Below are 17370 nucleotides of genomic sequence, written 5' to 3' on the forward strand. Positions count from 1 at the left end.
AGTATTATGGAAAGATGACTGATTAGATGTGGATTCCTGAAAAGTCACATACACAGTCTTTCTCTCTCTCTCATGTGAAGTGCTAAACCTTAAAATTCAACTTTAACCAGTAAATTTTAAATTTAACATGAATGAGATTAATGTTGTTGACATTCAAGTCTCTTCATATTGCTCTCACCTAAGATTAGTCGGTTCAGACAACTTCAAGTTGTCTGACATATTCAGAGTCAATTCTGATTTACAAAACAGTATTTATTGACTCCTCCTTTAACAGTAGATGAAAGACAGTTTTGTGAAGTAGAAAATTATACAAAAGGCCCAGAAGACCAACACTATTCAGGTTTGGCTACATGACATCTCAAAAGTCAGCTCATTTTCCCTAGCGAGTTCAATGTAAGCAGAACCAGGCCTGTAAATAGATCCACTAATTTTAATAGAGATATTTACCAAATGAAGACTGCAGGCCTTACATGTGAAATACTGTGCTTAAACCAGCATTTTTCATTGTCTAGATAACCCATGAACAGCACAATTTTCTCCTTGTTAACCCGTGCAAAAGCTCTTCAGGCCTCCCAATTCACCTTCACATCCATAAGCCACAACAAAAACCAGTGCAACAGATGCTCTCAGGTGCACAGAAAAATCCAGGGTATGACACAAAATGTTGCGAAGACAGCAATTACATGCATTACCTCAGCCAGTTTGCAAAATACACCATGAACTTGGCATGCACATAGGGATTGGGAGTGCTGGTGGAAGCAAACAGGACAGAGAACACCACCAACCTGACACATCTGCATATCCAAAACATGTAACCAATATATTGGTGTATATTTATATATTTATCTGGCTCAAAAATAATGAATGCTCTAGCAGTCCTGTCACTTTCCAAAACTGAGCAAAAGTACATAAAGAATTACAGAAGAGAGAAATTTAGGAGATGCCATATTTGCAAACATGGAGATAAAATTCAGAGATTACACACATTACTTCATACAGCTTCCACAAATTAATAAAAAATTTTGCAGCACCACACAAAATGGGTCTGAGCAGAGGTGGTGGCTACATTCAAAACTGAAGCTAAATTGCATTCAGTGTGAGTGCATCTTCATGCAAAACATGCTCATCACATTATTTTGGAGAGATGTAAGCTTACTGTTCAGAAAGGAGGAAAAGAAAACAAGCTTCAAGCCCCAGGAGAACACAGTGGCAAGAACCTGCAAAGGTGTTACATTATTATCAATACTGAGAAGTCCATTAAACTGCTTGTTATTTGTCAGTGCATTATGTAATAATCTGCCCAGAACACAGCTGGTTTGGAAATGAGGCCCATAGGATTATGCAAAGATAACATACCACTGAAAGGAACTCATCATTTATAACCAAACATCACAAAGTGAGAGACAGAACAGTTTTAAATCATCTGAAAACATGACTATTGACTTAATTACTATTTTCATTCTAGATAACAAACCAGCCAACATCAAAAACATTAAACTCTTCGCTATCTTCAAACCCAAAGCTCCCCCACCCCCATAATACAATGCCCCAATTACCCCAGTTGCAGGAGCCTTGCTGAGACAACAGAACTGGGAAAGCTCACACACATTCCCCACGCCAGCACGGCACATTACAGCTTTCACTGCCAGGCAACTTACACCAGTCACTTAACCCCAGCTGCAAAGGAAGTGTAATTAAGAGTCTTATGTTATTGCTACAAAGTAGTATTCAGCAAGAGTGAGTCTAGTACAGGAGTCTAACACGAGTCTTTTCTACTGCATTTTTTAAGTATTTTGCTGTAGGAGCTTTCATATCTAAATGGCAGGAGGCAGAAAACCAATGTAGGCTTCTGACTGAAAAGAAGGAATTGCTTCATTACACAAACCAGCCCTTCACATTTTTGAGAAGCTCTCATTTAGCAGAGGGCTCAGCATTCCCAGAGGGGATCTGTGTAGAGAGACAAGAGGCTGAGCACTCATCAGTGAATGCAGGAGGAGCTCTGCTCTGTCTTGCACTTTCCCAGTGGCCACAGCCACACCAGCATCACTTACTGCAGTGGGGGTGGGAATGTGGATCTCCATACTGGCACAAAGTACTTTCTACCTAAATGGACAAGTACCTCTCCCAGTTTCCTTCTGGCCCCATTAGCTTGGGGCATACACACTCAAGACTGAAATGTAAAGGCCACGCAAAGAATAAGCTGGGCAAAAACCTCCCAGGTCTCATCCCCAGCCTGGACACCTCCAGTCCCCCGAGCAATAATACAACAGGCTATTCCAACAAACCAGAGACAAGTAACAGTAATGTGAGCTCTTGCATGAAGGTTAAACCATATACATATACACACACATTAACCTGAAGCCTGCCAGTGCAGTCACTGAGCATTTACAAAAATGAATCATTATGTATATATGCCTATCAGAAGAATAACATTTTTGGTTGCCATAAAAAACAACTCCAAATAACTTTCTTCATTTGCCCCATATTCAAGACTTGACTAAATCTGGATAGAGAGATAGAATGATCTGATCCAATGTTGTATCTCAATAAATGAAAGTGATTTCAATAAGCTCAGTGTGTTTGATTTTTATCTGTCTGATTTACAGTTTCTTGAGAACACTTCAGGCCAACCCAAACAGTGCCACGAGACGCTCCAACTTCAAAATCCCAGACTAGATAAGCTTTGCAAAAATGCATCAGCCAACATTTGAAAAATGTATCATTCATTAAAGACCTGAACTGTGTGCAAAAGTTTCACCATAAAACATAAGCACAGTTATGTAACCAATGATATGTCCTGCACTAACTCACTGGCAAAGGAGAGCAAATGGAGTGGCTGTTTCTGATTTAATTTAAATTCCTTCTCAAGAACTACAAGCTATATTGGAAAAAGGCCTTCATACCTGAGTATGATTCTACCATAAAAGTCCTCCTCCTACAAAAACAAACACTCTCAAAATCAAGGCCACAGTTTTGCAGTCCCTTTAAAGCGACCATATGCAGATACTCTGCCGGAAGAGGCAGTCTCCTTCTTAGACACTTTGAGCTTTGTCTTCCTGCTCTTTCCAGCATACTAGCAGTAGGAATTGTACAGCCTCCCAGAAAACTAGATCAAGGACCTGACCTGGCTTGAAATAGATAATTATGTGGCTTAAAGCAATTGGGAAATACTGTCTTTGCATATGACAAAATCCTGTTTATAGGCACAGCTCTTGCCAATACTTTTTAAGCTATGAACTTCATGTGCTGAAACTATGTTTTCATTGTGTATTTTTCTGGCACATGGCACACTGGGATCCAAAAGCACTTCTGCAATAATCCACAAATAAAGGGTAGTTTCTTCTATCCAGTATAGTTCTGCTTGAGACAACACAATGCTATGAAGTTAGAATGGGGCTTCCAAGACTGTTGGAAATTCAGGAAAAATTTTGCCATCTAATGCCACATTTTAATCCATATTGATAAGCACTAACTAATGCATGATGGGTGCCTTCTATTATTTCAGAAACTTTAAAGGTTCAAAAGCATCAGCTCCCCTAAAAGAAGGTAGGTGGAAGCCAAGTGGGATATGCTAGGCTATCACAGGTCTCACAAGATACCTGTTTAGACAACCATCAAGCCAACCAAGTTTAGTCAACTTAGAATGAAATCTGAGTTCTCTGTGGACTACAACTTGACTCAGGACTTCACTTGCACAGAGATGTCTCCCTTCTATTATTTATCTCAATCCTCATCAGAGTCCGATATCCTTTTTTTTTAGAGGGTCCAGGACCACTTAAACCCTTAAACTGGTTTTACTATTGGAATACTCAGGAGACACTGACAACACAATAACACAGTTTGGACATGCAATACCAGGGCAATTATTTCACCAGTGGCTCATTTTTCTGATGAACTCTCCATCTGCTTTCACTACTGAGTCAGTACAGCACACACTATCCATCAGACAGCAACAATAAAACATATTCCAAAGATGCTATATGAGAGCTTTATGAAAGTACTTAGAAATCTTAGAAGATAAATGCAGAGAATAAAGAACCCTCTAAAGAACCATGATGGCTGTACCCTAAGAGTCATGCCATGAAGAGGCACAGCATACAAGCCATTACAAAGAATCAGAGCTCTCCACTGCCTTGGTCTGAAGAGACGGATGATGGCAACTAGCATCCAAGAAGCACTACTGAAGCAAACGGTCCTAAAACCAAAACACATGTTAAGATGAAAAGAATAATGAATACTGAATGATGAGAGAATGCTTTCTCTCTCTCAAGGGAAAAAAAAAAGGCCTGTCAGAAGACAACTGAAGGTACAAAACTAGCAAGATATTTCACAAAGTATATCCCACAGCACATCACTGGTACACTACAACCTGTTTATCATGGTGCAAGTGCTGGTTCTTCAATTCTGTCTCTGAAAGCCTGTTAACATTATCTGTGCCTCAATGGCAGCTGTTTAGTCAGTCACACTAAATACAGCTTAGTTGTTGCATCCAATGTGATAAAGCAAAATGTCACTCTACCTTAACAACTCTTGCATTATCACCTGGCTTTATCACAGAATGAAATACAATAACAAACACTTCTTGCCAGTTCATCGATCCCACCAGAATTTCTCTCCTGTCCTGCCTGCATGGCAAGATACACAATGCAATGAGTTTTCCTATCTCATTCTGCCTCTCTAAAAATGTTACCTCTTTCCCCATGAAAATCAGAAATAAATAACAAAGAACATATCCACTCCAATTCTGCAGTAAATAGACAAAGTTATATTGATGGATGAATGTAGGCCAGTCATGGGTAAAAGCAAAAGACACAGGCCCATAACAAAAATAAAATCTGATTAAAATTATATTTCTTACAGCAGCACAAGGGAAGAATCTTGTGGAAAAGGGCAGGGGGAGAGATGCTTTCCTTTCCTTAGTTCAGAAAACAAAAGCCCCTCCTCCATTCTGCTGCACATCAAAAATAAACAATAAAAGGTAATTTTTACGGCTGCATTCTTATTGCTTTATTTATTGCATGACTCTCCTAGCACACAGGGGATTACCTGCATGGAATTAAAATTACTTCTACTCAAGTCAGCCAGTTAATGTGTTCAGTACTTACACACTGAATTCAATCATCAGAATATCCCAACAGTATAACAAGAACCATCATATTACACAAATGGCAACCATTGCAGAGACAAAAGACAATATTTTCCAACACTGCTAACAAGGAAATCACAGTCACATTAAAAAAAAGCTCAAAGAAGAATGATTGTTTTGTCAATTTACTAAAAAAACCCCTACATTCCAGTTGCCACTCCTTTGATTTTTTTTTCCATTTAGACTTTTTTGTCCTGATAATGCTGTTGCTATTTTCTTGTTGCTATTACTACTGAAAACAGCTGCTTGCAGCTGAACAAGAATTAGGTAACAGAAGACAAGCTATAAAATGAAACACTTTGTGAATAACAACTAGGTCACCTGGGATTCACAGGCATTCTCTCACCAAAAAAGAACACATAGCTAGCTCATCTCTAAAGGAAAAAAAATCCTAAATCAGTTATTTAAATTAATTAGCATGCACACATTTCAATAGCCACCTTTTCACTCTGAGCCACACTCACCCGTTTGCTTCTGCTAGTCACATCCAATTCTCTTACACTCCCAGCTAACAGCTCCTGCTGCTGTGGAAAGGTCTCTGTGCAAGCCTGTACTCACAGTAACAGGCTTGCCAGGCAAATAACAAGATGAAAAGCTCTCGCACCACCCCTAGCCGAGAGGAACCCTGAGCCTGGCACCCTGAGCCACAACAACGGCACTGCAGCCCTCAGTCCAGAAAACAAGTATTTTCCAAAGGCACTGCCTTCTAATTCCAGTGTGCATGATGCCAACTGTGAAAACAAAAGCTGCTAAAAACAGCACGTGTGTGCGAGCATATGCACACAGAGCATCTTAGCTGGAATTAACTCACGTTTTCCCCCTATTCTCCCAACCCATCAGCAAACAGGGCAGTCGATTGCACTAAGCAACATAAAATTCTGTACCAAACATTGCATCATTGCTAATTTGCTACTGTAGCTTTTGCTGATAGAGGCAGAAGATGCAGCCTATTCTCAAAGACCTGAAGAACAAAAGAAATACTGTATGAATTAACACTGCAAATTTCTGTTCACGACTGACAAAAAATGGTAAATAAGGCACACACCTCAAGCCATTTCTTTCATGCTTTAACACTAAAGACAAGACAATCTTACCAGAATTTACAGCTTTTTACCCATATACTGGATATGTGAGCTTTACATCCTTGCAAATGTGCCAGCCAGTTTGAAAGCCTTGCAGAACTGAATCTGTCTCAACCTCTGCGTCTCATTTACTGTAACACAGAGGATTTTCAAAGCCATGCCTTACAACAGCTGGCTTGTTTTTGCCTGCTTCCTATGATTGACAAGTTCATACAAGCTCTGTCAACTTTAACCTTGATAAGTGAAGGCTTAGTCTGTATTTTATGTTACATCACCAGAAACTTCTGACCTCAGGGAAAAGATCTCAGAGACTTCAAAGCTTTTCCTTTCCCCCACCCCCACCTCCTGGATTTGCTTATTAAAAAAAAATAAAACAAAACTAAAAAGTCCTCTAATTTTTTAAGGGTTTTCATTTGTGAAAATCATGATCTGCATTTCCACAACTACAGCTCTGCAAGTTTTAACTATTTACAATGATTTTAAAAGATCAGTGTGTCACTAGGTTCCTTTCTGAACAACACTCAAATAACCAAGTCTAATTCTAGAGGAGAGTGTTCATCAACAGCCCTCCAGCCTGAATTTTTTTGCATGTGTTGTGTGCACAGGCGCCCTCTCTTGCAGGAGATTCTGCAGGGAAAGAACTGAATGCTTTCATGCTGCATGAGCACATTGCCACCCCCACGCTCCATCTTTAGAAGGCATCATGGCTTTCATCAGAGCAAAGCTCAAGCTCCTTTCAATTTATCTACAAGAACACATTAAAGACTTAATAGAAAAGTTGTGGATAAGGCTTTAATAAGTATGAAAAGATAATTTTAAAGATGACCATTTTAACAGGAAAATGTTATTTAAACTGCACACAAAACCACATAGAGCAGCTAGATATTCAGTAAATAACCTCCCCTAAAATTTTTCTGCCTATTTGATTTCAGTAGAGAGTAAGAATGACTTCAAGAAAAATCTCCAGTTTACATACTACAATACAACTGGTTAACAGACTGCAGCAAGTCTGTCTGGTCCATGCAGAGAAATGGAAGCTATAGCTGCCACATTACTTCTTAGCACAAAACTTCACTCACATTTACTGATATAAACAATCTCCTGCGTGACAGCAAACCATAACCATGTTGCCTAAGGGCTTATAGCAGAAAGTGAACATTGCACAGGCTAGCTTTTAGTACCAGAACACCATAAAGCCACTCCATATGTCAGAAATGCATGAATTGCTACAGTGAGGAGACAAATCAGTCACCTATTTCCAATTATGCTTTTCATCAAGTAACTTAAGGGAAAATAAAATCTACAATGCATCAGCACATGATGCATTTATGACTTTAACCACAGGAGACTATATCTTACATTAGCTCTAAATCTCCATACTCAACAGGGCTACATGAAGATAGCTGAATTTCAAGCAATGCAATGAAAAATGTCTTTAGATGGTTTTCATTCCAATTCTATTTCCAGGAAAAGCAGTAAGATCAAACCAGAATACAAAAATGAACTAATGTGTACAAATTTATCTCTGTTTCTCTCTCCACAAACACTTTTGTGTGTTCTTTCACTCACACTCAAGTTCAGAATAATGTTTAGGACTTCTTCCAGTTACTCATGCTTGGTAACACCTTTAGGGGCAGGGGAGGAAACTTTCCATAAGAAGAAACCACCCTCCAACACTTCCTTTTATCAGCCCATGATGGCCTCACATACCCCTAGCTGTCACTGCATGCATAGGGAGGAGAACAGATGTGCCAGGAGCAATTAAAGCAAAAATAACTTTACTTGGTAGCAAAAAACTGCAAGTAGAAAAAAGGGGATATATTAAATAGGATAGCCACCCTCAAGTTTAGAAACAGGGATTCAAAGTTCACCTAATAAAGGTAGAGGGAGAGTCCACATTTTCAAGGGTGTGGAGAATGCACAAATTGGATGGGGGAGAAACAGGGCTGTACAACTGTAGTAGTGTAAACCAAGCACAGGTTTTGGAGGCAGTCCAGCACCCATTTAATGAGCTGCTGGTGAGCCCGAGTGGAGCATCTCAGTGATCTGCAGGACGCACACCTGACAGCTGCTGGCTGCCAGGAGGGTGAGGAATGGGGAGGCAGTGGCAGGAGCCTGCAAGTTTTAACAATTTATTTAGCCACAACCAACCTCCAAATCCCAAAATAATGCATTTGTGATGCTTATGAAGATGCCCACACATCTCTCAGCTCACCTAGCCTGGAAGTTTTTAAATGGACAACAAGAGGAAGAAAAAGACTACAAGTGGGACAATTTATCATGCAACTTCTGCCTTGATCCTGAGGCATGGGAAGAATCTGGTTCAAAACTTTTCTATTTGAAGACCTACCCTGTGCCAGTGGCCATATGCATTTAGAGAGATTGTTTTTGAAAGATTAAGAATCCACACAGTGGTATTTAATTTTGAAAAGGACATACATGATATGAATATTTTTTTAGAGAACAAATCAGATGGTATAATGCTAAGAGATAACATGCAACTGAAGATACAATATATGAAACTCAGAAGAAATGTGTAACACCTACTGAAACACCCAACTTCTTCCTTCCCCCTCTCTACCCCCTCCAAAGGTTGAATTAAATAGCAATTAAAAGGAACATCCACCAGAGAACTTAGGTCCTACTCAAATGAGGAAAATCCAGAACTAACCTAGCAAAGCAGATGCATAAGCAAAATATGGAAAATAAAGAAATTTTAAAACAAAAGCTGAGATACAAATCCTTAGGGGTGTTAGGATTAAAAAAAATAGGGAAAAAAAAGCACTTCTTCAACCATGGATATCTGCCAAACAGACTGTAGGGATGAAAGTACAGGAGTAAGAATACAAAGAAAATAAGGCTGCAGCAAAAAATGGACATGGTCTCCTCTTCACAACTCCACAAGCAAAGAACAGCCTTTGCAGGAACTATTCTCAGATGCTGCACAGCATTAGGAGTGGGTAGTCATAAGCTACCTGGGCCATATGACAATCACCCAAATCTTCCACAGTAAATTGCTGAACTGGGATCTGTGATGCACAGCTACCCACTCCTCTGATACTCGGGCAGCTGCTCGAGCATGGTGACACACTCAGTGTTGGGGGATGGAAGGTATGAGGGTGCTGAAGAGAATGAATGAGGGAAAGAGAGCAAGAATAAAAAAAATCTCATTATGAATCTGGAGAACTTCAGAATCATAAACTTAACATCTGAAATAAGCAAAAAAGTAGAAATTTTATTAAGAGATTCAGCAGCTGCACTAAGGAGTAAAATTGACAAAGAATAATTTGGGCATGTGTAGAAAAGATATGTCTTGGATGCACTACCAATCTTAGAAAGAGTAACTACACATAGGGACAAGAGTGATCTGGATGACAGAGACTGGATTTTTAGATGAGTTAGAAAATTAAATTTTATCTCACCTGAGGCTCTTAAAAATTTGACTGTCATGAGACAGAGTCCTCACTCGTCTCATCACATCATTCACAACAGAACTCATTAGATATAGATGATTCACAAAAGGGGTGAAAAACTAGGTGGCAGCAGTTGCTGCTATGAGGAAATTACTCAGATTTAATAAATGCAAAGTAACCCACAGGAGAGATTTTCCTGTACTTCACCAACCTTTACAATGACGTACAACAGAAATTACTGCTACACAAGAAGGAAAAGCTGAATTTCACAGACTGTTCTATAAACATACAATCTTCGTACTTCAGTGAAAAACTAAACAAAACCCCAAATTAAGGTCAAAGACAGGCAAACCAGCAGAGGCTTGACAAGATACCCAGCTGCACAGCTCCTGGTTTGCCCTGGTTTTCTGTTTGCCCTTCCAAGCATCTGCTGCTGACTCACATAGAGGAAAAAACCTGTCTAGGTAGACCTTTGGCCTGGCTTTAAGCATCGACACCCATCAGCTGCCATCATGTACCAGTGATTCAAGGTTCCACTGTCTCAGAGTGTGATATTTATGTATGTGTTATTAGTCAGTCACATACACCAGTACACTGAAAGTTCATGGCAGTGAAACTTGTACTAATTACAAGTATTCACAGAAACCTAAGGAAGATGAAAGGTTACAGGGGTTTCTCATATATGAATAGATGCTCACTCTTCTCTATATGCACAGGAAGAGCTACAGTAGGTTTTTCCCATTTTCAAACAAAATACAAATTTTTTAACAGCCCAGACTCTACTGTGTCATTGCTATATGTCACACACAATGACATCACCGGCAAAAAAAAAGGTCTGAGAAATGCCTTAATAATCTGTATCTCATGATAAAGAAATGCTAAGGACATGGACCTGCTGGAACAAGTCCAGAAGAGTGCCAGGGAGGTGATCAGAGGGCTGGAACACCTCTCCTGTGAAGACACAATGAGAGCGTTGGAATTGTTCAGCCTGGAGAAGAGAAAGCTCTGGAGAAGAGAAGGCTCTCAGAAAGCTCTGTTAACACATGCATGAAATGCTTGCCAAAGTAATTTTTCAACTGATTTCTAAGGAAGCAGTTGAACAAGATCATACTACTTCTTCCTCACACAGAAAAGGGGGAAAACATTTTGTTTACATAGCTCTGGTAATGTCTTCAATGCCTGAGATATACTTGTCCTGCAATGTTCAGTCAGGAAAAGCAACTCACAGTTTGACTGTTAACTACAACAATAGATGAGTAACCTCAGGAAGGTCAACAAGGTCAAGTGCCAGGTTCTGCCTCTGGGTCAGGGCAATCCCAAGCAGAAGTTCAGGCCAAGAATGGACCAATACCAGGCTTGGGAAGAAAGACTTGGGGGTGTTTGTGGACAAAAAGCTCAATAATGAATTGTCAGCGTGTACTCCCAGCTCTGAAAGCCAAATGGCTACATCAAAAGCAGTCTGGCCAGCAGGTCAAGGGAGGGAAATTCTCTCCCTCTACTCTGCTTTTGCAAAACCCACCTTGATTACTGCATTCAGCTCTCGGGCTCCCAAAAGAAGAAAAATGCGGCCCTGCTTTAATGTGTCCAGAGGAGGGCCACTACTATGACCACAGGACTGGAACATCTCATTGAGGACAAGCTGAGAGAGTTGGGGCTGTTCAGCGTGGAGAAGAAAAGGCTCCAGGGAGACCTTACAGCACCTGCCAGTACCAAAAGGGGGCTACAAGAAAACTGGAGAGAGACTTTTCACAAAGGCATGAAGTGACAGGACAAGGGGGAATGGCCTTAACATGGAGGGAGGCAGGTTTAGATCAGGTATTAGAAGGAAACTCTTTACTGTGAGGGTGGTGAGGCACTGGAGCCGGTTATCCAGAGAAGCTGTGGACTCCCTGGAAGTGTTCATGACCAGGCTGGATGGGGCTCTGAGTAGCCTGGTCTAGGCAGGAGGGTTGGAACCCGATGATATTTAAGGTCCCTTCTGAACGAACTGAACTATTCTAGGACTTCACGATTCTTAATAAAGAAGTTTAAAATATGCAACACAATACTTGCAAAAGTTCTTGTTAACTATTTAAGGAAATGGCCCTTTTGCTACGTATAAAAACCTCCAAGGCTTCAGGCTTCAAGTAGTCTATTTCAGTAGCTCAGCTCCTAGTTAGGCCGATCCTAACACTGTATATTGGTACCTTATTAATTATTATTTTTTTGACATCACAGTAAAAGAAACCCAAACAAAATGTAGAATTTAAAATTTCTGGAGTTATGAAGAACTGTAGTTTCTAAGAATATTTCCAATGAATAATTTACACCATCTACCATTGTCTGAGGAAATGAGGAAACTCATTTGTCCAAATGTGTATTATGTATTGTTGGGGTTTTTTTCCCCACTGTTAATCAGTCCTCATAGATATGTAAACTGCAACCCTTAGAATGGTCACAAATGAGAAATAACTATCAATATACACATATATTTTATATGTCTGTATACATATACATACAAACATCCATATGTGCATGATACAAATAAACACAGACACAAATGCACTACTGGTAATTTTTAAATTCTTTTCCATCTCACTCAGTTCAGAAGACATAAGGTCAATCATATTCCTGTGTTGCTGAAAGTCCTCCTCTTTCCTTGCACAATAATTTGCTGCTCCTCTTGGTGAGTATGGAGCTTAGATATTCACCAGGTATTGAAAAATCTTCCTTATAGAGAGTCTAATAAAAACCCTGGGAACATGTCTATAGGCTCCTGTTTCTGGGTTATCAAAGATTTTTCTAGAATATTATATGTGGGCATTTAGGACAACTTAAGCATTCAGAAATTATTTTTATTTTGGTTTTGTATTGTAAAGGCTGTTCTTCTGTCTTCAAGAGCTCAACTCAAATAGGAGTAACTACTAAGGTATGAAAACACTGAAAAATATTTTACAGTGTTTAAATAGAGTTGAGTCACACTGTGGTCCTACACTTGACACGCATATGCTCTTGGACTTGACACCGATTAAATGTTGAAATATTTTCTGCAGCCTGTGATCTCAGATAGCCTTTTTCATTTTTTGAAGCTATGTAACTTTAATAGACATCACAGTAACAAATTAATAGAGCTGGGAGTCAAATGTTCTTAGAAAGTAAATAAAGGCAATGGCTGTAAACATCTCTAGTAGATGGCAATCTTAAGAATTAGATTCATAAAGCATGAGTCTTTTGATGCAGAATGACTTATGCGTGCATGTCATACTGCAGGAAGCCAGAGACTATTGGTCAGAGCACCCATTTCCCTCTTTAACTTTTTCAAAGTCTATTCCAGCTTAGAAATTGTGGAGACTTCTATAAGGAAGGTAATTATATAATCAGTTTAAGTAATTTTACAAATGCAGAAAGAGAGACATGTTTAAAGAAGCACAGACTTCACATCCATAAAAAGGTAAGCTTTTGTAACTAATTTGAAATAGAAAGAGGGACAACAAAAGTAAAAAAGCAGCATTTTTTTGTTTTACAGATCAGCAAACTGTATAATGCTTTTAAGCTGTCCTAAAGTTAACAACATCCACAGAATCACAGCAACTCCTTGGTATAAAAATACTCATCTGTTAGATGACTGCATCCCTGTAAGTTCCTAACAAGAGTGGTTTGGTTCTTCCATAAGAGATGACAATGGCTGCTATGGACCACTATTTTCTCTCCCTACAAAAGTAATACCCTAAACTATTAAATACTGCAGTTCAGAAAAACATGGTGCAGCTCTTCTAAAAAGGGAGATGAAACAACCTGAATTCATTGGAAGCACTCAGTAGCCTCAGAGGGGAGAAACAGAGCTCAAAGATGAAAGAGGTTCACAAATTATCTTCATCAACTCAACATTCACACACCACCCCTCCCCTCCCTCCCAGTTTTTTAAAGTACTGTTAATTTAAATTTTACAATTGTGTGCTAAAAAAGAACAGCCAAGAAAATACTGTAGCGAAATGCTCAGGAGAAAAAAAAAATCAAACATCTCTATTTTCGTTTGTTTTTGAAATGCTGTTTGCTGTTACAATATTCTAACCCTTTTTCATTCTAGAGTCAGTGCATTTAAAAAAACTCACATTTTGTATTTCTGAGGAAAATAACCAGGGAAGCTGTAAATGGTAGCTATTCAAAGTTTATTTCAAGTTAATGGTTTTTTTCATTTCTCAAAACAACTGAAGAGTTGAGGGGAGGGAGTTGAGGGAGGGAGACTAGAGGCACCCTGTAGTGTAGGACAGTCTCTAACCTGGAGAAAGCACTCAGGGACTCCACAACTGTCTCTCAGCTTGGGTTCCTCCAAATCTCATGCCCACAAATGCAGAAGGGCCACTCCTGTGTTTCAGCCCCATCACATTGACTTTGGTAACACAAAGGCCACCATAGCACTCAGGTCCCAGTAGCACAGAATAACAGCTGCCAGCTATTTAATCCAAACATAAATTTTAAAGTAGAGTATTAAATATGACCATAAGGAAGACCTCAGATTTGGTTATTATTCACGTTCTAGAATATACCCTGAATTAGGTAGATTTGCTAGCCATTTGCAGATTGCTAGATTTTAAAAATAGAAAGCTAAATGCCTTTAGGGCAGCTCAAAAATCAGAAAATCAATCCATGCCATGAGGCCAGTTCCTTTTGAGCACAAGAATGCCTTGTAAAACAGGAGCATACGGAAATATATATTCTTTCCCATAAGGCAGTCATTCATTATCACACAGTGGTAGTTCAGAACCCAGGAATTAAATGCCCAAATGAGGGATTTTAATCAGTTTTTTAAATACAGAAGGCATATCAAGCCTCTGCATATCAATGTTGAGACAAAGAGACGATTTCACAAAACCTTCTGTAATGCACAAAAATAGCCAAACACCACATCTGAAATAGTATGTCAAAACAGGCTCCAGCTGAAAAAAAAGTTACTGCAGCTGGTGCCCAGTCATGTGATTTTCATGGATTCCATGATTATAAAGCAAGAATTGTGCTGCACAAACACTGCTAAAATGCTGGCGTAGGAGTATTATTCACATGCTTTTGTGCCTCGGCTTCGGCGCTGGGACATGGGAATCATTTCACTCCTCCGGAGCTGCTGCCCGCCCACAGCAGCGCGGCCGCTCGCGGAGCGTGCCCGCCCCTCCTGCCCGCCTCCCTCTGCCCTCCGCACGCTCCACCCTCCGGGGCTGCTCATTTTGGAATCGCTACCGTAAGTACAAAGGGCTACCAAAACCTACAAAAATAGCGGGTGGTCTCTTCAGCTAAGCCATAAGCAATGCAAAATACAATCATATGAACCCACAAATAAATACCAACTTTTTACAAGGTTTTATGGTCACAGCTAGAGTGTATGTTTGCCACAGTTCATAATTTCCTCTCCCTTGAGGTATTAATACCACTTACAGAACTGAGGAAAGCCTACAGAGGTTCTTTTTTCCTATGCATGGGTTCCCTCTGTTATGAAAGCCAGAGCTGTCAGACCTGGCAGCAGCAGCATGTGCACAACCTCAGCTGGGCTTCAGCAGCCACAGAATCAGCGATTGCTGAAATCACTGCTTACACCACATCAGACCAGGACGAGGACAACCCTCAGCATGCTAGACATTTAATGGATTTAAACCACACTGTGCATACAGTCTCACCTTCGAAAACATTGTACATATATTAATACATGGATTAACAGAGAAAATCTGAGCTCTTCAAACAGTGAAACAAATTTTAGTGTCTTCTATTCATGTACTGTATTCTGTAAAGCCACAAGAAAAGCAAAGACCAATTTACAGCACTACTATGTTTCAGCAGCATGCTGTCTTTGCCAAGGATAATACTGGAAATCTCTTTTGGGAAACCCCAGGGCTCCCATCTACCCCCAAAAACTCCATAACTATCACACAAATAATTCATGCACACAAATAAGAATCAACTGCCCTTGAACAAACTATAGTATGCTCAACACTGAACAATTTCTTTAAGCTCACACTAGAGACCCCAGAAATTTCAGTCCCAACGTTAATTCTATCATGCACATTGAAGTATTTGGGCAGAAGAAAGGAAATAAGGGAAGAAGGCACTGCAGAAGCTCTGAAATCATCACAGCAGAACTTGCAGTTTGAGTCAGGAAAAGATTAGATCACAGAAATTTGTGAAAAAGATTGGTCAAAACCTAATCTTTTAGAGAGAGAAATTAAGAAACACTGTACTTACCTTACAGTGCAGTTCCTCTCATCCAGTTTCTTAATGTTAGAGAAAATACACTCCCCATCTTCCTTTAAATCCTCTGCTTGCCTCCTTACTTCAACTGATACTTCCTAAAAGAGGTTTGTAGTACAAGTAAGAGACCAAGTCATCATGTTACAGACTCCCAAAAAATCCATGATTATGGAACCTCTTATTTGTGGGTTTGCTCTGTTCAAATACACATGAAGTCAACAGCATAGTATGTTTTAAGCTTGTTTGGTTTTAAGCAGTACAGCGTGCTCTGTGACCTCCTGCGCTGCACTCCCGACCTGGCTGTGCTCGCCTTGCTGCTCTGCTTTGCTGATCCATAGAAGAGCTTAACATTTTTATAAACGTTTGCAACTTCCATTTGGCAAAAACAGAAAAAAAAAAAAAAGAGGCAGAGAAGTTGCAGAAGAGTTGCTCACATTTTAGGAGATGCAAGTATGCACCAGATTGTGAATCCCCATGCGAGTACTACAGTTTCTCAGTAAAACACCAACAGTGCTGTTCCAGAACATTATTATCTCCCTATCTTCAAACAACCCCACCCAAAGCATAGCTTTGCATTACAAACACTGAACCTACAGGAAATTTAATTGCACATTAGCACTGGAATAATCTGAATCATATATGCAAAACAACATCTTTATTTACTTCAGTCTGCTGTAAGCATCTTCAATGCACTTATCACCATATTTTCCAGGTGCCTAAACAGGTGTCTGCTTTTTGCCCCAGGAGGCCTATACTGAACTTAAGAGCACTGACTAATAAACCAGAAATGCATACAGGGAATAGATTATACGATTTTTTTTTTTCTGCTGGGTAGGCAATTATTTAATAATTCAGTGAATTTAATTTTCAAAGTAATTTCCAGGTGAATATTTTCAGTGCTTCAAATCCCTACCCTAGTAAATTATCCGCATAGTTAAGTCTGCACATAGAGTTCAAAAAGAACTTTTGTCAAACTTAAAGATGCAAAAAACTTTTGGAAAGACAGCCCACAACTTTTAGAGATCAACATTTTTGTTCCTCTTTGAGCTATTCTCATTCTACTCCATGTCTACACACACACAGAGGTGAACTGTGTATGTATGTATGCAATGTTTTTATTAAAAGGGGAAAAATACAGAAGAAGTAATATACAACTGCTTTGCTTCAATTCTATTCTTGCAGAAGGCAAAGTTTAACACAGGTTGAACACACTATGACTCCTTATACATATCAGGCAATCTCATAGCAGCTTGAACAGCATCTTTTAACAGAGAACTAAAGAGACTTGGTTTCTCTGTTTACTTCCAGTGCCACCTGCCAACCATTGCCTGGCCCTGCTTGGTTAAAAATTAATGTAATATTTACTTGCAAGTTGAACAGACTTTTGGCATCTCTCTAAGGAATAAATGCATACATCTTAAATCAAGCAAACTCACATAAAACATTAAGCAGTTTCATTGTTGCTGTGGCTTTAACATTAACAGGCATATTTGTAATCTCTAAACTTTTTCAGGCA

The 17370-nt window shown here is 39.5% G+C and overlaps 1 protein-coding gene across 2 annotated transcripts in view; it reads right to left on the bottom strand.

Moving 5' to 3' along the window:
• The window catches only part of SHROOM2 (shroom family member 2), a 117185-nt gene that overhangs the window by 18899 nt on the left and 80916 nt on the right, over positions 1 to 17370 (bottom strand). For both annotated transcript variants that reach the window (XM_030960044.1, XM_030960033.1), the window contains exon 5: positions 15849 to 15952. In XM_030960044.1, coding sequence (XP_030815904.1) covers positions 15849 to 15952 — 104 coding nt within the window. The remainder of the gene's footprint in view (positions 1 to 15848; positions 15953 to 17370) is intronic.

The sequence above is a fragment of the Camarhynchus parvulus genome, chromosome 1 (assembly GCF_901933205.1).
Source record: "Camarhynchus parvulus chromosome 1, STF_HiC, whole genome shotgun sequence".
In the NCBI taxonomy this organism is placed as follows: domain Eukaryota; kingdom Metazoa; phylum Chordata; class Aves; order Passeriformes; family Thraupidae; genus Camarhynchus; species Camarhynchus parvulus.